The following is a 13,817-nucleotide window of genomic DNA, read 5'->3' as shown; positions in this document are numbered from 1 at the left end:
TACTTATGTCAGGTCTGGAACAACAGCGAGTGGAACCCCAGCCCCCAGGACTGCTGATGAAAGGGATAAAGCTTATCCCAGAATACTTAGATTTCTCCAGGCACTAATTTCTGGTATCAGATGGCCCCTAAGAGCATCAGTGATCCTTCCATGTTGCTCGATCCAGTCGGTTGCCTCTTGAGCTTTTTCAACTACCAAAACTCTTACTTGAGAAAAGTCGCGAGCCTGAATTTCAAAAGAAGCACCTACTTTTTCTCCGCACTACAAGTTGCTTCAACAAGAATTGACTTTGCAGATGTCTAAATTATTTTAAACAAAAAGCTCACTCCAATCAATGAACTTGCAATCCGATCATATAAGTGAGAAATAACATCAAACCAATTAAATCATTATCTCAACTATGATTCAGCTAAATTAAGTTTAAACACTAACAAAATAAATTTCACACGTCAACAAATTACTTGCCTAAAATGATTATTTAAAGCTATTTGCAACGCAAAGTTCGAGTGCGAAACTTTAGAATTTCTCTCCAACCAAAAAATTTCTTCAAATCAACGCTTCTCAAACCCCACAGCTCTATAATGCCATAATTCATAATTTTCATAAAATTCTACAGCTTAATCGGTCTTCACATTTCCATTTTCACACAATTTTGATTTCGAACTTTAATTTTGAAAAATACTTCAATTAGACGAATAAATGGCGCAAGTCGTTATCAGGTGTTGCGATACATACTTCATTTGACATGGTGAAGCCTTCATGCGCAAAACCCCTCTTCTCTTTTTCTCCTTCATTTCTTCTTCTCTTCTTTCTATATTCTTCTATCACTTTTTCTCCGTTCGTGCGTTTGCTGCTCTTCCTTTTGTATAAGTTGAAGTCCACTTGTTCTCTTGCGAGTCCCACCACTAACTCAAATATTACATGATCATTGTCTGCAACAAGGGAGGAGCCTAAAGGAGAATGGGAGAGACGGCGGTCAATGACCATAAAGTTGGACTTCTTGCCAAAGTGGAGATTTGTTAATTACAACTTGAAATTAATTCAAATTGATTTGGAATTATGCACAAGCTCATAACTGGGGACACTCGGGGTGTTTGCGAGCGAGGACATGATGATAGAAGCGGGCGATTGGATATGAAAGGAAAGGCCCGCCTGGCACCTAGACCAACCTGACCACCAGGCAAGCACCGAGCCTCGGCTACCAGATAAAGCAGGCAGGGCCCTCGGACTGCGCCCAATAAATGTTATGTTTTCCAGCATAGTTGCCGGCAGGCCTATTTTGGCAGGTGCTCGGCCCAAAGCAGCTAGGATTCGGGCTTGTTAAAAAACCCTATTTTCCCCAGTGGCCACTCTTCCAACATGGAAGGGAGAGGTGAGGGGTTCAAATCCACACCTTCTCAGGGGGATGAGATGGGGACGCATAAGTTTCAGGAGTGGGTTTCGACTCCCACGCCCTGCAAGAGGTAGGGCAAAAATCTGAGAGTGAGTGTAGAGTAGAAATAGAGTAGGACTAACCAAAAAAAAAAGCCTTATTTTCAAAGGCTATTTAAGATCAGAAATTTATGAAATGCTTAGAGAGCTTTTGAGAGCCGCTTGCCCAGATAGTTGAAAGCACGAGAAAACTTCTTTTTTTTTTTTAATCGATTCTTGTGGGGAAGGTGTTACCTAAGATTGGTTGGAAACACTGGAATGTAATCTTCATTTTACCGATTATAGTTGAACAACCTCGTGAACGGTTATGTTTTATTTCTGTAACTTATTGCTTGCTTGAATTGTTTCGTTGATTCGCCTTCCGCATTGGTTGTAACACGTATAATGAAAAAAGAATGAACTTTGTCATAAACTGATACAAGAGTGACAAAAAGGATAGAAAAAGCTGGTTTTGGACAGTGGACACAGCAAGAAAACGTACAGTGGGCTTAAGAAAAAGCGGGGTGAGAAAAAAGAAAAACTGCTCTTGAAGGAATCAATCTCGAGATAATTTGGTGACGGAGAGTTCGACACCGTGTTCAGGTTCAATAACCAACCTAAGAGCAGGGGAGTGGACGTAGTCGGGAGAGAGGGTGAAGGAGAAGTTGGAGAGAAGCTGGGCAATGAGAATCTTGAGCTCCACCATAGCCAGGTTCTGCCCGAGGCACACGCGAGGTCCCACTCCGAAGGGCATGTACAAGTGCGGCAGGTTGCAAGCTCCCGTGATCCCGTTGGCGAATCTGCCCGGGTTGAAGGAGTAAGAGTCTGGGCCCCATATCTCAGGGTCCGTGTGCAATGTCAACACCATCGTCCACACGTTAACCCCCTCCGGCACTTTCAGGTCCCCAAACTTCATATCCGTTAAGGCCTCCCTCGACACCACTGGCACGGGGGAGTATAGCCGCAGCGACTCATTTATCACCATTGTGAGCTGCACCCAGGACAGAAAGGTTTACACATGCCGATGACCATGAAATCAAAACGTTATATTATGTGCACTCTGTCTTAAAGGTATGGGGAAGGCGCACCAGTTTCATCTTACGGATCATATCGGCATCAGGAAGACGGTCCCCACAAACTTCAAGAACCTCGGCACGCACACGATTTTGCCACTCTTGACTGGAAGCCAACAGCATGAGGCACCATGTCGCAGAGACGGCAGTCGTCTCGTACCCAGCCAAGTAAATGTTTTTGCAGTTGTCGACAATGAACCGGTCCATGGCCTCCTGGCTCAAGTCGCTGTTTTTGGCACCCTCGAGAACCATCTGCAGAAGGTCCTTCTCATATGCAGCTTCCATCCTCTCCTTCACCACCTGCAGTATCAAACTGCGGACCTCCTTCTCCAGTGCCCAGGCTTCTCTGTTACTCTTGGTGGGGAGGTATCTGTGTCATTGCATAAACAGAATTGATTAAAGCAGCTGAGCGACAGTGGATTTACCTTTTTCCCTTTCTTTTCAAGGGGGTGGTATGGAAGGGGAGGCTTAATTGGAGGTTTTTCGGGAGAAAGAGAGATTTAACATCGCACCTCATGCCAGGAATCCCAGTGGAAAGAACTTTCTTGGACATGGCCTCCTGGAGAGCCCTCAACGTGTGGAAGATCTCCTCTCCTTTGGCAAAATTGCTGCCAAAGCAGGCCCTGGAGATGACATCTCCAGAGAAACTTCTTATGTGCTGGTCGATGTTAATGCTGGCTACTCCACCGGCTGCATCCACTTTGTTCTTCCAGGACTTCAACAGTGTCTCTGTGGACTCGTTTATGAGGTTTATCATTCCCTGCGAGCGGGTAAACTCAGAAATGTCAATTTGAGGAAAAAAAAATTGGTGGTGGAAATGGTGATATTGAAAGACATCATTTGAGATAACATACCTTGACCTTCTCCATATAGAGCTCAGGAGAGAGGATCTTGCGCTGATGAGCCCAGTGGGGGCCGTTGGAAGTTAAGATGCCTTGACCCATCAAGGGACCCCTCTCCTTGAACTGGTATGAGGGCTTACCCAAGTCCAAGGATGTGCAGGTGGTAATCTCCCTCACCACGTCTGGTCGGTTCACATAGATTATCTGTGTGCTCCCCAGCGAGAACGCAAATGTATCTCCTGTAAAAATCATGAGACATCAGCGCATGACAACAGCCTGATCTGATTGTCCATGTCCGAACCACAAACGATCAATCCAATTCATTTAAGAGAGGGGGAAGGAGAAATGATCTGATTCAGGAGTAGTGTATTACTCTTGTTTTATTAATGAGTGAGAACGTGTCAAATGATATTTAGCGTGAATGTGAGAAGTGATTTCGGGGCGCTGGAGTCATTTTGGTTGAGTCCAATCCTGATCCAGCTCCAGAGGAGCTACACAGCGCCCGCATCAGTCATTATCGAAGAACTAACAATAATCCCAAAAAAGAAAGAGCAGACTTTGGTAGGGGCTACAAGTGTTAAAAAATGGAATCGGGCAGTGAGGAATCTTCAATGACTACGGCCCTATGCCACTATTTGACACTCATACCCTTAGAATGCCAAAAGTTGGCACAAAAAAATACTTAAATGCTAAAATCGGAGCAAAATAAATCAGTTAAGTGTCAATCTAACCAAAATCCAATCAAAACGCTGACGTGTCAATTTTCCGACGAATCAAATGTAAAACAGCATCGTTTTGATGCTTACGTGGTAAAAAATCAATATAAAAATTAATTAAATTAAATTTATTTAAAACATTTAAAAATACAAATACAAAAATATATATATATATATATATATATATTAAAGGGAGGCAGCTACCCCACTTTTTTTAAGTTTTTAAATTTTTTTAATATTTGTATTTGTATTTTTAAATATTTTAAATAAATTAAATTTAATTAATTTTTTACCACGTCAACACCAAAACGACTTCGCTTTTATATTGTTTGACCACATCAACGTGCAAAACGACGCTGTTTTGCACTTACTTTACCACAAATTACGCACGTCGAATTAATCCATTTCTATATAATTTTAACACTAAAACGTTACTTTCGTAACTTTTAACATCTAAACTCCCCTTGTGTCAACTTTTAACACTTGAAGCGTACTTTTACCCTAATGCGGTGTGTCAACCGACATGATAGGCTTCAAGTTCAGCCTTCAAGTAGAGAAAACATACGTCAGGGTGATCCACGTGATCATCTAGATCTAACTAGGAAATTTAAGTAGCACCGATCTCTAAGTTTCATAAACTCTCTTATGATTGTACAAAAATCTTGCGTCTAATTTATGAAGTTTGGAGCATGGGAAATCGAAACACTTGAATATTATTTGATTAATTGTGGAAAAGAGATGAAATTTCCAGTTAGGGCAGCCAGGAGGTGAACTACCGTATTGTTTTCTCCACTTGTCAAAGAAGGGGAAGAGGACAGCAGCGCAATCATGGCGGGCAGGGGGCCGGCCGGGCGGAGTCATGGGAACGGAGGACGAGGAGGAGGAGGAGTATCTCGCCTTTTTTATCTCCATGATGTTGCCGAGCAGGAAGGCGGGGGGCGGTCCATTGATGCCTTGTTTCCTCAGCAAGGACCTCAACTTTTCCGGTTTCATCACCAGCGCGTTGTACAGCCTCAGCAACACTCCTATTACGCCCACCACGGCTATGGATATCAGTGCCTTTGTGTTCGAGTACTGCAGATATTCCATTGCTGATGATCCTCTCTAGTCCTAATGGGAACGTCACTCCGGAGGTCACAGCACCGATTGGGAGGTTGCTAACGGGTTTTGGTCTGATGGATGGGGGGGTTGTGATGCTGTTGCCAGATGCTAGCAAGGCTCAGTTATAACATACAAAGGGTGACGAGGACAACGCTGTCATAAGAGATATTGGAAGTTTAACAATTCTGCTTTATGACTCGGTCACGCTGACCACATGGCCATTGAAAGAAAGCGATAATTTAAAGATTGTAGCACGCCGAGCCGGCCCGATCAAAGTGGAATAAGAAAGTGGAAATCACATTGACGACCGGCATGGTTAGTCACAGAGAGAGGACAACCGAGGGAGGACAATTCTGCTTTATGACTCGGTCACGCTGACCACATGGCCATTCAAAGAAAGCGATAATTTAAAGATTGTAGCACGCCGAGCCGGCCCGGTCAAAGTGGAATAAGAAAGTGGAAATCACATTGACGACCGGCATGGTTAGTCACAGAGAGAGGACAACCGAGGGAGGACAACCAAGTGAGGACAACCAAGCACTCATTTGCTTCGTGGACTTTGGAGATAGACACCGGAGCTCATTACGCTGACGGAGTGGGCTCTTTTTCTTACCTCTCACGTCTCCATTAAGGAGTCGCCAGGCTGACGGGATCGAAACTCGCGAAAGCTTGGTCGACCGCGAGCTCCGGCCTGACGCCCACCAAAGAAAACAGGGCACCTACCTGGTTCAGGGAATGGCCGCGGCGGACGGTGGCTAGTGGACGGCCCTCCTCCAACGGCCAGCCACCTTCTCAAGCTCTCTCTCTCCCCCTCTCTCTCTCCCCCTCGCTCGCTCGCGCTCGCTCTCTCTCTCTCTCTCTCTCTCGGCAAAAACCAGCAGTCTACGCGTGGCCGTAGCGTCGGCTGAAGCTCTTCTGCTTTCCCCTCAGTCGCTCGGACCTCTCAACCTCTTGGATTTCTCTCCCTCTCGGCCTCTAAACCCCAGCTTTGATCTCTAGCTCTCTGAAGAAGAGAAAAACCAGCGAAGGAAACCCCCGCCGAGCGAGCCGAGAGAATCCCCCTTTCTCTCTCTACCTCTCTTCCCTTTTAATGGCTACCGACGCGCCAGCTGTCGTTGCCGGTCTGCACCCGACCACCCACTCCCGTCGAACGTCCCGCGCTATTTCAACTGCCACTGTACTTGCGTCCTTACTGTAGCAGCGTGAAGGATGAGGAGAGGGGGGAAAGGGATGAGCGGGAAGATGAGATTGTTGGCCCGCGAGGAGGCAGAGAAAAGGAAGGGAAAGAAGAAGGGGCGCTCCCTTTTTTTATTTTAAATTATTTTTTTTAAGAAAGTTGAATTAATTTTAAAAAAATTAATACTAATAATGCAAATGTCGTTCAATGCACTCTAATGAAAATATTTACTTTACCTTCTTTTTTTCCTTAGAGACCGATTTATGATATTCGATGCGATTTTTCTAAATAAAAAAAAAGTAAAATTTAGGTGTTAATAAACCCTAAGCCTAATCAACCTAATTTTATTAAGTACCTCTTTACATTTGCTGTTTAGCCTATTTGGAAAAGCCCAATTTATTCCAATTACTTGTTGATTTTTAGGTCTCGGCACAAGCTTCTAGACTGCGTGTACCTTAAGAAGTTATAATTCGTCTTTCATTGCTTCGATCCAATTTTTTTGTATTAGCGCTTCTTCAACTTCTTTTGATTCTATATTGGAGATTTGTGCCAATGTTTTCATTAATTTTTTGAATGAAGATCTAGTTTTGATTCATTCACTTATGTCACAAAAAGCTTGCTCCTTCATATGGTTTGACTCTTATTTCCAATTCTATGATTATTATTGGATTGAATTTAGTGCATTGTGGATAAGGAGTCTCCATTTGTAGTGTTGGGGTTTCATGAATGATGTATAAGTAAATTTTAACATAAAAAACACAACGGAAACAAAGATGATATATTTTACAAGATTCTCTAAAGGCGTTGTTCGTGTGTTTTAATCAAAAATCTGAATGTAAAAGAGAGTTAAACGAATTATCTCTAATTTGGGCCGTGACTATTATACATCAAGAATACGACGGATTGTTTCCACGTGGTTGCTAGCACGATCGAAGTGGTGAATATCCGAAAGTTCTCTCTTCCGTTGTGTCATAACAGGACTTGCTCAACCAGACTCGAGATTGAATCTCTCGTTTAAAGCCAAAAGAATTTCAAAGAAAGATTGTGGAATTTAAAGCTAAATTGGTAACTAAAGTTTTCACTCTGAAAGAGGAGTGGATTGTTTATAGTGAAGAAATAATTATTTCTTTAAATATTTTTTCAGAGTGAACGTGGCATTAATAATTTATTTTGATATAAAGTTACGCCAAATAGATACAAAATGTATATTGTTCAATTGGAGAATTTTGCAACAAATGTTTCGAGTAAACTTATGTGTAGATTGAAAAGTCTTATTTATAGTCTTAATCAAGTTTCCATACAATATTATTAAAATTTCATAGTGTTGTTATTTTGTTCAATTGGGAACAAAGTAATTCAATATACTACAAGGTTAGTAGGAGGAAATTTATTTTTTCTCATACTTTATGTATATAATATTTTGCTTACAAGTTGTGACCTTAAGATATCTTATATCATATGTACTGAGGTTTGTAATGATTGTTTTTGCCATATTATATTAGATTTTCTCGGAGGACATTTGCTAATTGTATATTGGAAATATTCAATCTACATTATTGCAAGCCAAGAATTGCTCCTATTGTTAAGGGTGATGGACTAAATCTATCACATTGTCCTTATTTAGATATTGAGAAAAATCTAATTAAAGGGAGTACCTTGTGTCAGTGCACTTAAAAGTATAATGTATACTCAAATTTGCATTAAACTAAATGTTGTCTTTGTGACGGGACTTCTAGGCAGATATCGGTCAAATCCAGGACATGATCACTGAGTTGCTGTCAAGAAGGTTTTAAGGTACTTAAAGAAGACAAGATATTATATGCTAATTTATAGACATGTTCAATTCTTGCAGTTAGTAGGGTATTTAAATGTAAACTTTGTTGGCTGTTCTGATGACATGCAATCAATAACGAAGTACATATTTATGTTAGCAGTAAGTGCAGTAAATAAAATTCTATGTTATCTTCTACTATGTAAGTAGTGTTAGTAACATTCTTTTAGGCTGTTATTTGGGCTTTTAGGCTCCAAAACCTCATGTAGGAGTTGATCGTTTTAAATTTATGGATAGATCCATACGGTTATATTGAGATAACAAATTTGTAGTATTATTTATTTACTATAGAGGTCTCAAGGAGTCTAAATATATGGTAGTCAAAATTTTTGACCAAAAAGCAAACGGTATAGAAATGTGACGTTTTAATATAATATATTTTCACAGATAATGTGATTGTAGATCCACTTACTAAAGGCCTACGCCCGTGTGTATTTGAGTGACATATCATTAGCATGGGCCTAGGAGCATCATGAGATGCTGTTGTTTAGTGGAAGCTATTTTGGCTTTACTCTGATAAATGTTTCATCTGTGTTCATTACACTTTGTAACGGTTTAATATGTATCAACTTTTACATTCAATAAAATATTTTTGAATGTATTGTTATTATGTTGAATACATATTGATAAAGTCTCAAGGGATTGTATAAACCTTGAGTGAAGGCTAGGGGCATCCGGGCATCCGGTTATTAGCCTTGTGCATATGTCTTGTGATACATAAATAAAGGTTAACCATAAGGACAAGACATATGTGGGTTCATTGGAACCATAAAGCATTCTCTAGTGGCACAAGTTTTTGTGACGCCTAAGGTAAGATAATGGTGACTGACAAATGGGATCTCTCTATGAGAGATATTATCCATTTGCCACACTACCATATTGAATCCATATCAATAAAGTTGAGAACATTCGTGACCATGGAAGGCTCTGTGTTTATACATGCAATTACCGTCATGATTCGATATTTAAGACTTTATGGGATATAATTGACTATTAAGAATTATCTCTGGACCAAATGTGCCCACACCGAGTACGAAATGTTGACTTAGGAATATCCTCTTTCCTAATCCTCAGTTGATGATTGAGTAAAAAGATTAATGCACATGTTTTGGAATCCATCGAACATAAAGCGGAAGCAGAAAAGAAATTACCCACTCATCAAGGGGATCCACTGTTCTTGAAGCGAAAGCAAAAACACAATGTTCCACGCGCAAGTCCTTCTCCTCTATTGCCCTCCGTATCACTGGCTCAATGAGGCGGCCCCCTCACGTGTAGCGTTAGGTAAACGCCTCTTAGGTGAGGATACAGGTGAGAATTAGGGTTAGATGAGAGACTTGAGCACTATTTATAGAGTTTCCAGCCAATCCCCCTCATTACGGGCCAGGTTCAACTCGGCCCACACTAGCCAGCCCATATTAAACTAATTAATAAACATTCTATCTCACTTTAGACCAACCATATTTTACGGTAGCCAAAGCTGACAGGTTTATTATGTTCTTAAAGTATTCACATTATCTGGATAGTCATGACATATTACTAGATGTCAATCATGGCTTGTAGGACCCAAAGATCTATAGCTCAGAGTTAATTTAATTTGTATTATAGTCACGAGCCTACGTGCATATGATGCACACGCATGCCCAAAGTGGATACATATTAATGTACCATAAATGCATACACAAATAGCAACCACTGACTCAATTCGATTGCAGTAATTTCAAACATATTTGTAATTATGTTTCTCTCTTGTTTCACGTTATCCTAATTGTTTATGGTATCATTTGGGTCGGTGCAAGATTCGATCGCATAGGACGTCATTTTTATACCTTGCATTTAACAAGGAGACAGATTTCATATTGCGCACACGTGTAACTTCGTATATGAACAAACTATGACCATCAGGCATGAAGACAGATCAACGACCCGGCATTATGTGCACCCGTGAACCATAGTTGTTCAATACACAAATTAACACTGTGCCTCAGGTTTAAGGATTATTTACACAAGACCAAAGCATGAACAATTAGACATTGACCACGCTAAAAGCTTCCATGTCGCTAATCGTTCCATATGTGCCACGTTCAGTGAACTTGTCTATTACAAACACCTGTGTTCTATTAAGGAAGGCTGAGCATAATCCCAACCTGAGAGCGACGGACAAACCCCCCCACCCCAGCGGCACCGGCGAGCCCCGCAACGCCACTTGCGACGAAGTCTCTTCAGCCGCCACCGATTCTGTATCTAACCGCCGTCGCCGTGTTTGAACACACTCTCAAGGTGTTGTCCCAACCCTCTTTCTTGACCACGTGAAGCCAAGAACAGAACGCCCCCGGAGCTCATCAATGTTCATCCGATTTCTTGCATGACTGATTCCCGAAGTGTTGAACGTTCGTTGAGGCCAATTCTCGGGGATCTATGGCGCCTTGAAGGTGTCTTCAAAACCCATTCAAGCTCAACCTGGTATGTACTCCTCATTGGGTTAAATGGCCGGTTTTAGCTAGGGTTTTCCACCCTTGTTTTTGCGTTTTTCGTTTCTGTGTTGCTATGATTCCCAGAATGGCTTCGGCCCAAATTGAGGGGCCAAAGTCTAGTATTTGTAGCCCTCCCCATCCCGATATTGGTCCATCCCCTTCTGGTGGTCCCGTGAACGAGAATATGGGTGTTACCACCCAGACCCCTGTTGGTTTGAATGATACTTATGGCCATGCTCAATTTACCCAAGCTCAAGGTGGGCCGAGGAGTAGGAGTAGAGGCAGGTCGAGTTCTAAATGGCCTCAGAGAGCAACCTTGACAAGCTCCAATCTTCGTACTTAGGCGAGTGTGGCGGTGGCTAGGGTTTCAACCAAAGGATACGATTTGGAGTTCTTCCCTCCAACTTATGTTGATAATAAACCGGTTATTGAAATGGCCGATGAAGATCTTCAAGCCGCCGATCCTAAACTTCAAGATTGTCTTGTTGGCTACTATATTGGGAGGAGAATTCCCTTCAAAGTTACTGAAGCTGCTTTCAAGAAAGCTTGGGGTGTGAACTTGGTTGAAGTTATGGCCAATGGAAAGGGATTTTTGTTTTTCCACATTTTGGACAATGAGTTTTGGAGGAAGGTTTTAGAAGGTGGGTCTTTTACCGTCTCAAAAAGTGCCTATTGTTCTTCAACAATGGAGGCCGCCCCTAGAGCTAAGGATGGATGCTCATTTAACCGTTCCTGTGTGGATAAAGCTTATAAATCTTCCTGCTGTTTTTTTTCCTCTCAGGCAATTAGCAAAGTTGCTAGCGCCGTTGGGAGGCCACTCTATGTAGACCAAAGAACGGAACATATGAAAATGTTAGCCTATGCTAGAGTCTGTGTAGAAATCACAGCAAAGCAGCCTTCGTGTGAATCAATTGAGGTGGTTCATCATGGTGAATCATGCGTGGTTGATATAGAATATGAATGGAGACCCACGGGTTGTGCAGGGTGTGGCATTTTTTGCCATAAATGCAATCTAGTTGCTGCTCATCCTATTGAAAAGAATGTTTGACAACCCTTGATCGTTACACCTCCGATCCCTCAAGATGTGTCTTTGGCCCCTGCTCAACCCGCTCTGTCTCCAAGTCATGTAAATCCCCCTCGGCATGTACAAACTAAAGACAGTACGCGAGACAATCCCTTATTTATTAATAGGCCGGATGTTGGACATTGCCCAGCAGGGGAGACCACTTCAGATCAGCACATGATTGCAGACCCTGTTGATGAACATAATGCTCCTCAAGCAGACTCTGCTATTGCTCGCGAGGTGGCCCTACCTCTCGCCTCGACTCCTTTTGTGACTAATTCATCTTCGGCTAATAAGGGATGGCAACAAGTAAAATGGAAGAAGAACAAGCAACTTGCAACTAAAGAGGCGGATTCTTCCGGTTTAGCTCAACCTAGTGAAGGTGGGCAGCAGTTGAAGTTGAAGCTAAAGACTTTGGCACCAATTAAACCACCACTCCTTCCACCTATGCAGATTTCTAAAGGCCTCTTGAAGGCCCCTTCCGAGGTGCATGATGGTCGTGTAAAAATGTCACACCCAACTTCCCACTTGGATACTGCTCAGTGCTCCGATGAAATTGGTAGTTCCAGTTTACATGCTGCTTTGGATGATGAAGATTTACTTTCCATCAATTCTTCTCCTCGGGCACAAATCTCAGATGTAAGGCCAGAAAGTCTCCAGGAGCAACTGCTGCTTCTTCGACCAGACCCGCCCCCTTGGTGAACACCAACGTGACCTCTACTAGTCGTAAGGCCTCTAAGAAGAGGTGATTCTCTCCCTACACTATTGTAAATATGTTTTTTGGGTTTTGGAATGTTAGGGGTCTTCTCGGTCCTATTAGACGAGCTGAGATCAGGAAGCTTGTTTACTCAAACAATTTGTGCTTGATTGGCATTTTTGAGACAAAGGTCCCCAAACCTTTGTTTGATTCCATCTCCTCGACCTTATTAAGAGGATGGAAGTGAACGACTAATTATGACTACTCTCCACGAGGTAGAATATGGGTCGGGTGGGACCCCAATGTTGTTGCTTTTGATCCCCTCTCTTCTAATGCGCAAGCTGTTCATGGTTACCTTACATTCAACATCTCTACCATGAGTTGCTACATATCGGCAGTCTATGGAGATCATACTTTTGTGCGACGTAGACCCTTATGGGATGATCTTATCCATTACAATGAAGTCTTGCAGGACTTAGCTTGGCTTGTGGCCGGTGATTTCAATGCCATAAGAGACCCCTCGGATATGGTTGGGGGTTCAAATTCTTGGATTCCTAATTTTGATGAGTTTCGGTTATGCTTAGTTCGGACTGATTTGGTGGATCTTCGTTATGTTGGCCTCTGTTTTACTTGGTATACATCGTCTAGTGCTACAAGCAAGATGCGAAAGATTGACCGGGTTCTGATTAACTCTAAATGGAACTAGCAGTTCTCCTTCTCTGAAACTTCTTTTCTTAACTCGGGGATCTCCGATCACTCTCCTATGATCGTCAGAGTTCTTGATCCGGTCCTAAGAAGAAAGCCTTTTAAATACTTTGACTTTTGGTCAGAGCACCCGGATTTCTCATCGATTATCAATCATGCTTGGGATAGCCCGGTGTGGGGAGTGCTAATGTTTCGCCTTGTGTCTAAATTGGAGATTGTAAAATGTCGCCTCAAGACCCTCAACAAAGAATCTTTCTTGAACATCTCGATGAGAACGGCGGAAGCTAGAGAAACTCTTCGTAGCACTCAAGTTGGTCTTCAAGTTGATCCTGCTAATTCTTCTCTTGCAGACCTTGAGAAATTTCAGCGCCATGCTTTTGTTGAACTACGTCTCCAAGAAGAATTATTTTACCGTCAAAAGTCTCGAGTGAAATGGCTAAATGAGGGTGATCAAAACACCAAGTTCTTTCACCACTCTGTGAAGAATAGACAACTCAATAACCACATCCTTTCAATGAAAGATCCATCCATCTCCATCATCATAGACCCTTCTCTTGTGCCACAAGTGTTTGTATCCTATTTTTCTGAGCTGCGTTCACCTCAGGTGGGTCTTTCTAAGCCTTCTCTTCAAGAGTTGAAGACGTTCATCCACCGGCCACTCTCGAATGCGCAATGCTACTCTATCGCTTGTCCGGTTACTGATGTCGAGATAAAGGAAACACTCTTCTCTC

The 13,817-nt window shown here is 42.3% G+C and overlaps 1 protein-coding gene across 1 annotated transcript; it reads right to left on the bottom strand.

The window, feature by feature from the left end:
- Positions 1 to 1,816: 1,816 nt before the first annotated feature.
- On the bottom strand, positions 1,817 to 5,945 carry LOC104451058 (cytochrome P450 714C2). Its single transcript, XM_010065813.3, has 5 exons — positions 4,818 to 5,945; positions 3,338 to 3,564; positions 2,996 to 3,243; positions 2,499 to 2,853; positions 1,817 to 2,401 (listed from the first exon to the last, which is right to left on the bottom strand). The coding sequence occupies exons 1-5, from the start codon at positions 5,128 to 5,130 to the stop codon at positions 1,967 to 1,969; spliced, it is 1,578 nt and encodes a 525-aa protein (XP_010064115.1). The 5' UTR covers positions 5,131 to 5,945; the 3' UTR covers positions 1,817 to 1,966.
- Positions 5,946 to 13,817: the final 7,872 nt, after the last annotated feature.

This window comes from Eucalyptus grandis, chromosome 6 (genome assembly GCF_016545825.1).
Source record: "Eucalyptus grandis isolate ANBG69807.140 chromosome 6, ASM1654582v1, whole genome shotgun sequence".
NCBI lineage: Eukaryota > Viridiplantae > Streptophyta > Magnoliopsida > Myrtales > Myrtaceae > Eucalyptus > Eucalyptus grandis.
Note: the sequence above shows the minus strand (reverse complement) of the source record. Positions and strands in the feature narration are given on the sequence as shown.

Coding starts and splice junctions, on each gene's coding strand:
- LOC104451058 (XM_010065813.3), bottom strand. CDS start 5,130: ATGGAATATCTGCAGTACTCGAACACAAAGGCACTGATATCCATAGCC. Junction 3,565..4,817: donor CAAGTGGAGAAAACAATACG/GTAGTTCACCTC, acceptor TGATTTTTACAG/GAGATACATTTGCGTTCTCG. Junction 2,854..2,995: donor ACTGGGATTCCTGGCATGAG/GTGCGATGTTAA, acceptor GCAATGACACAG/ATACCTCCCCACCAAGAGTA.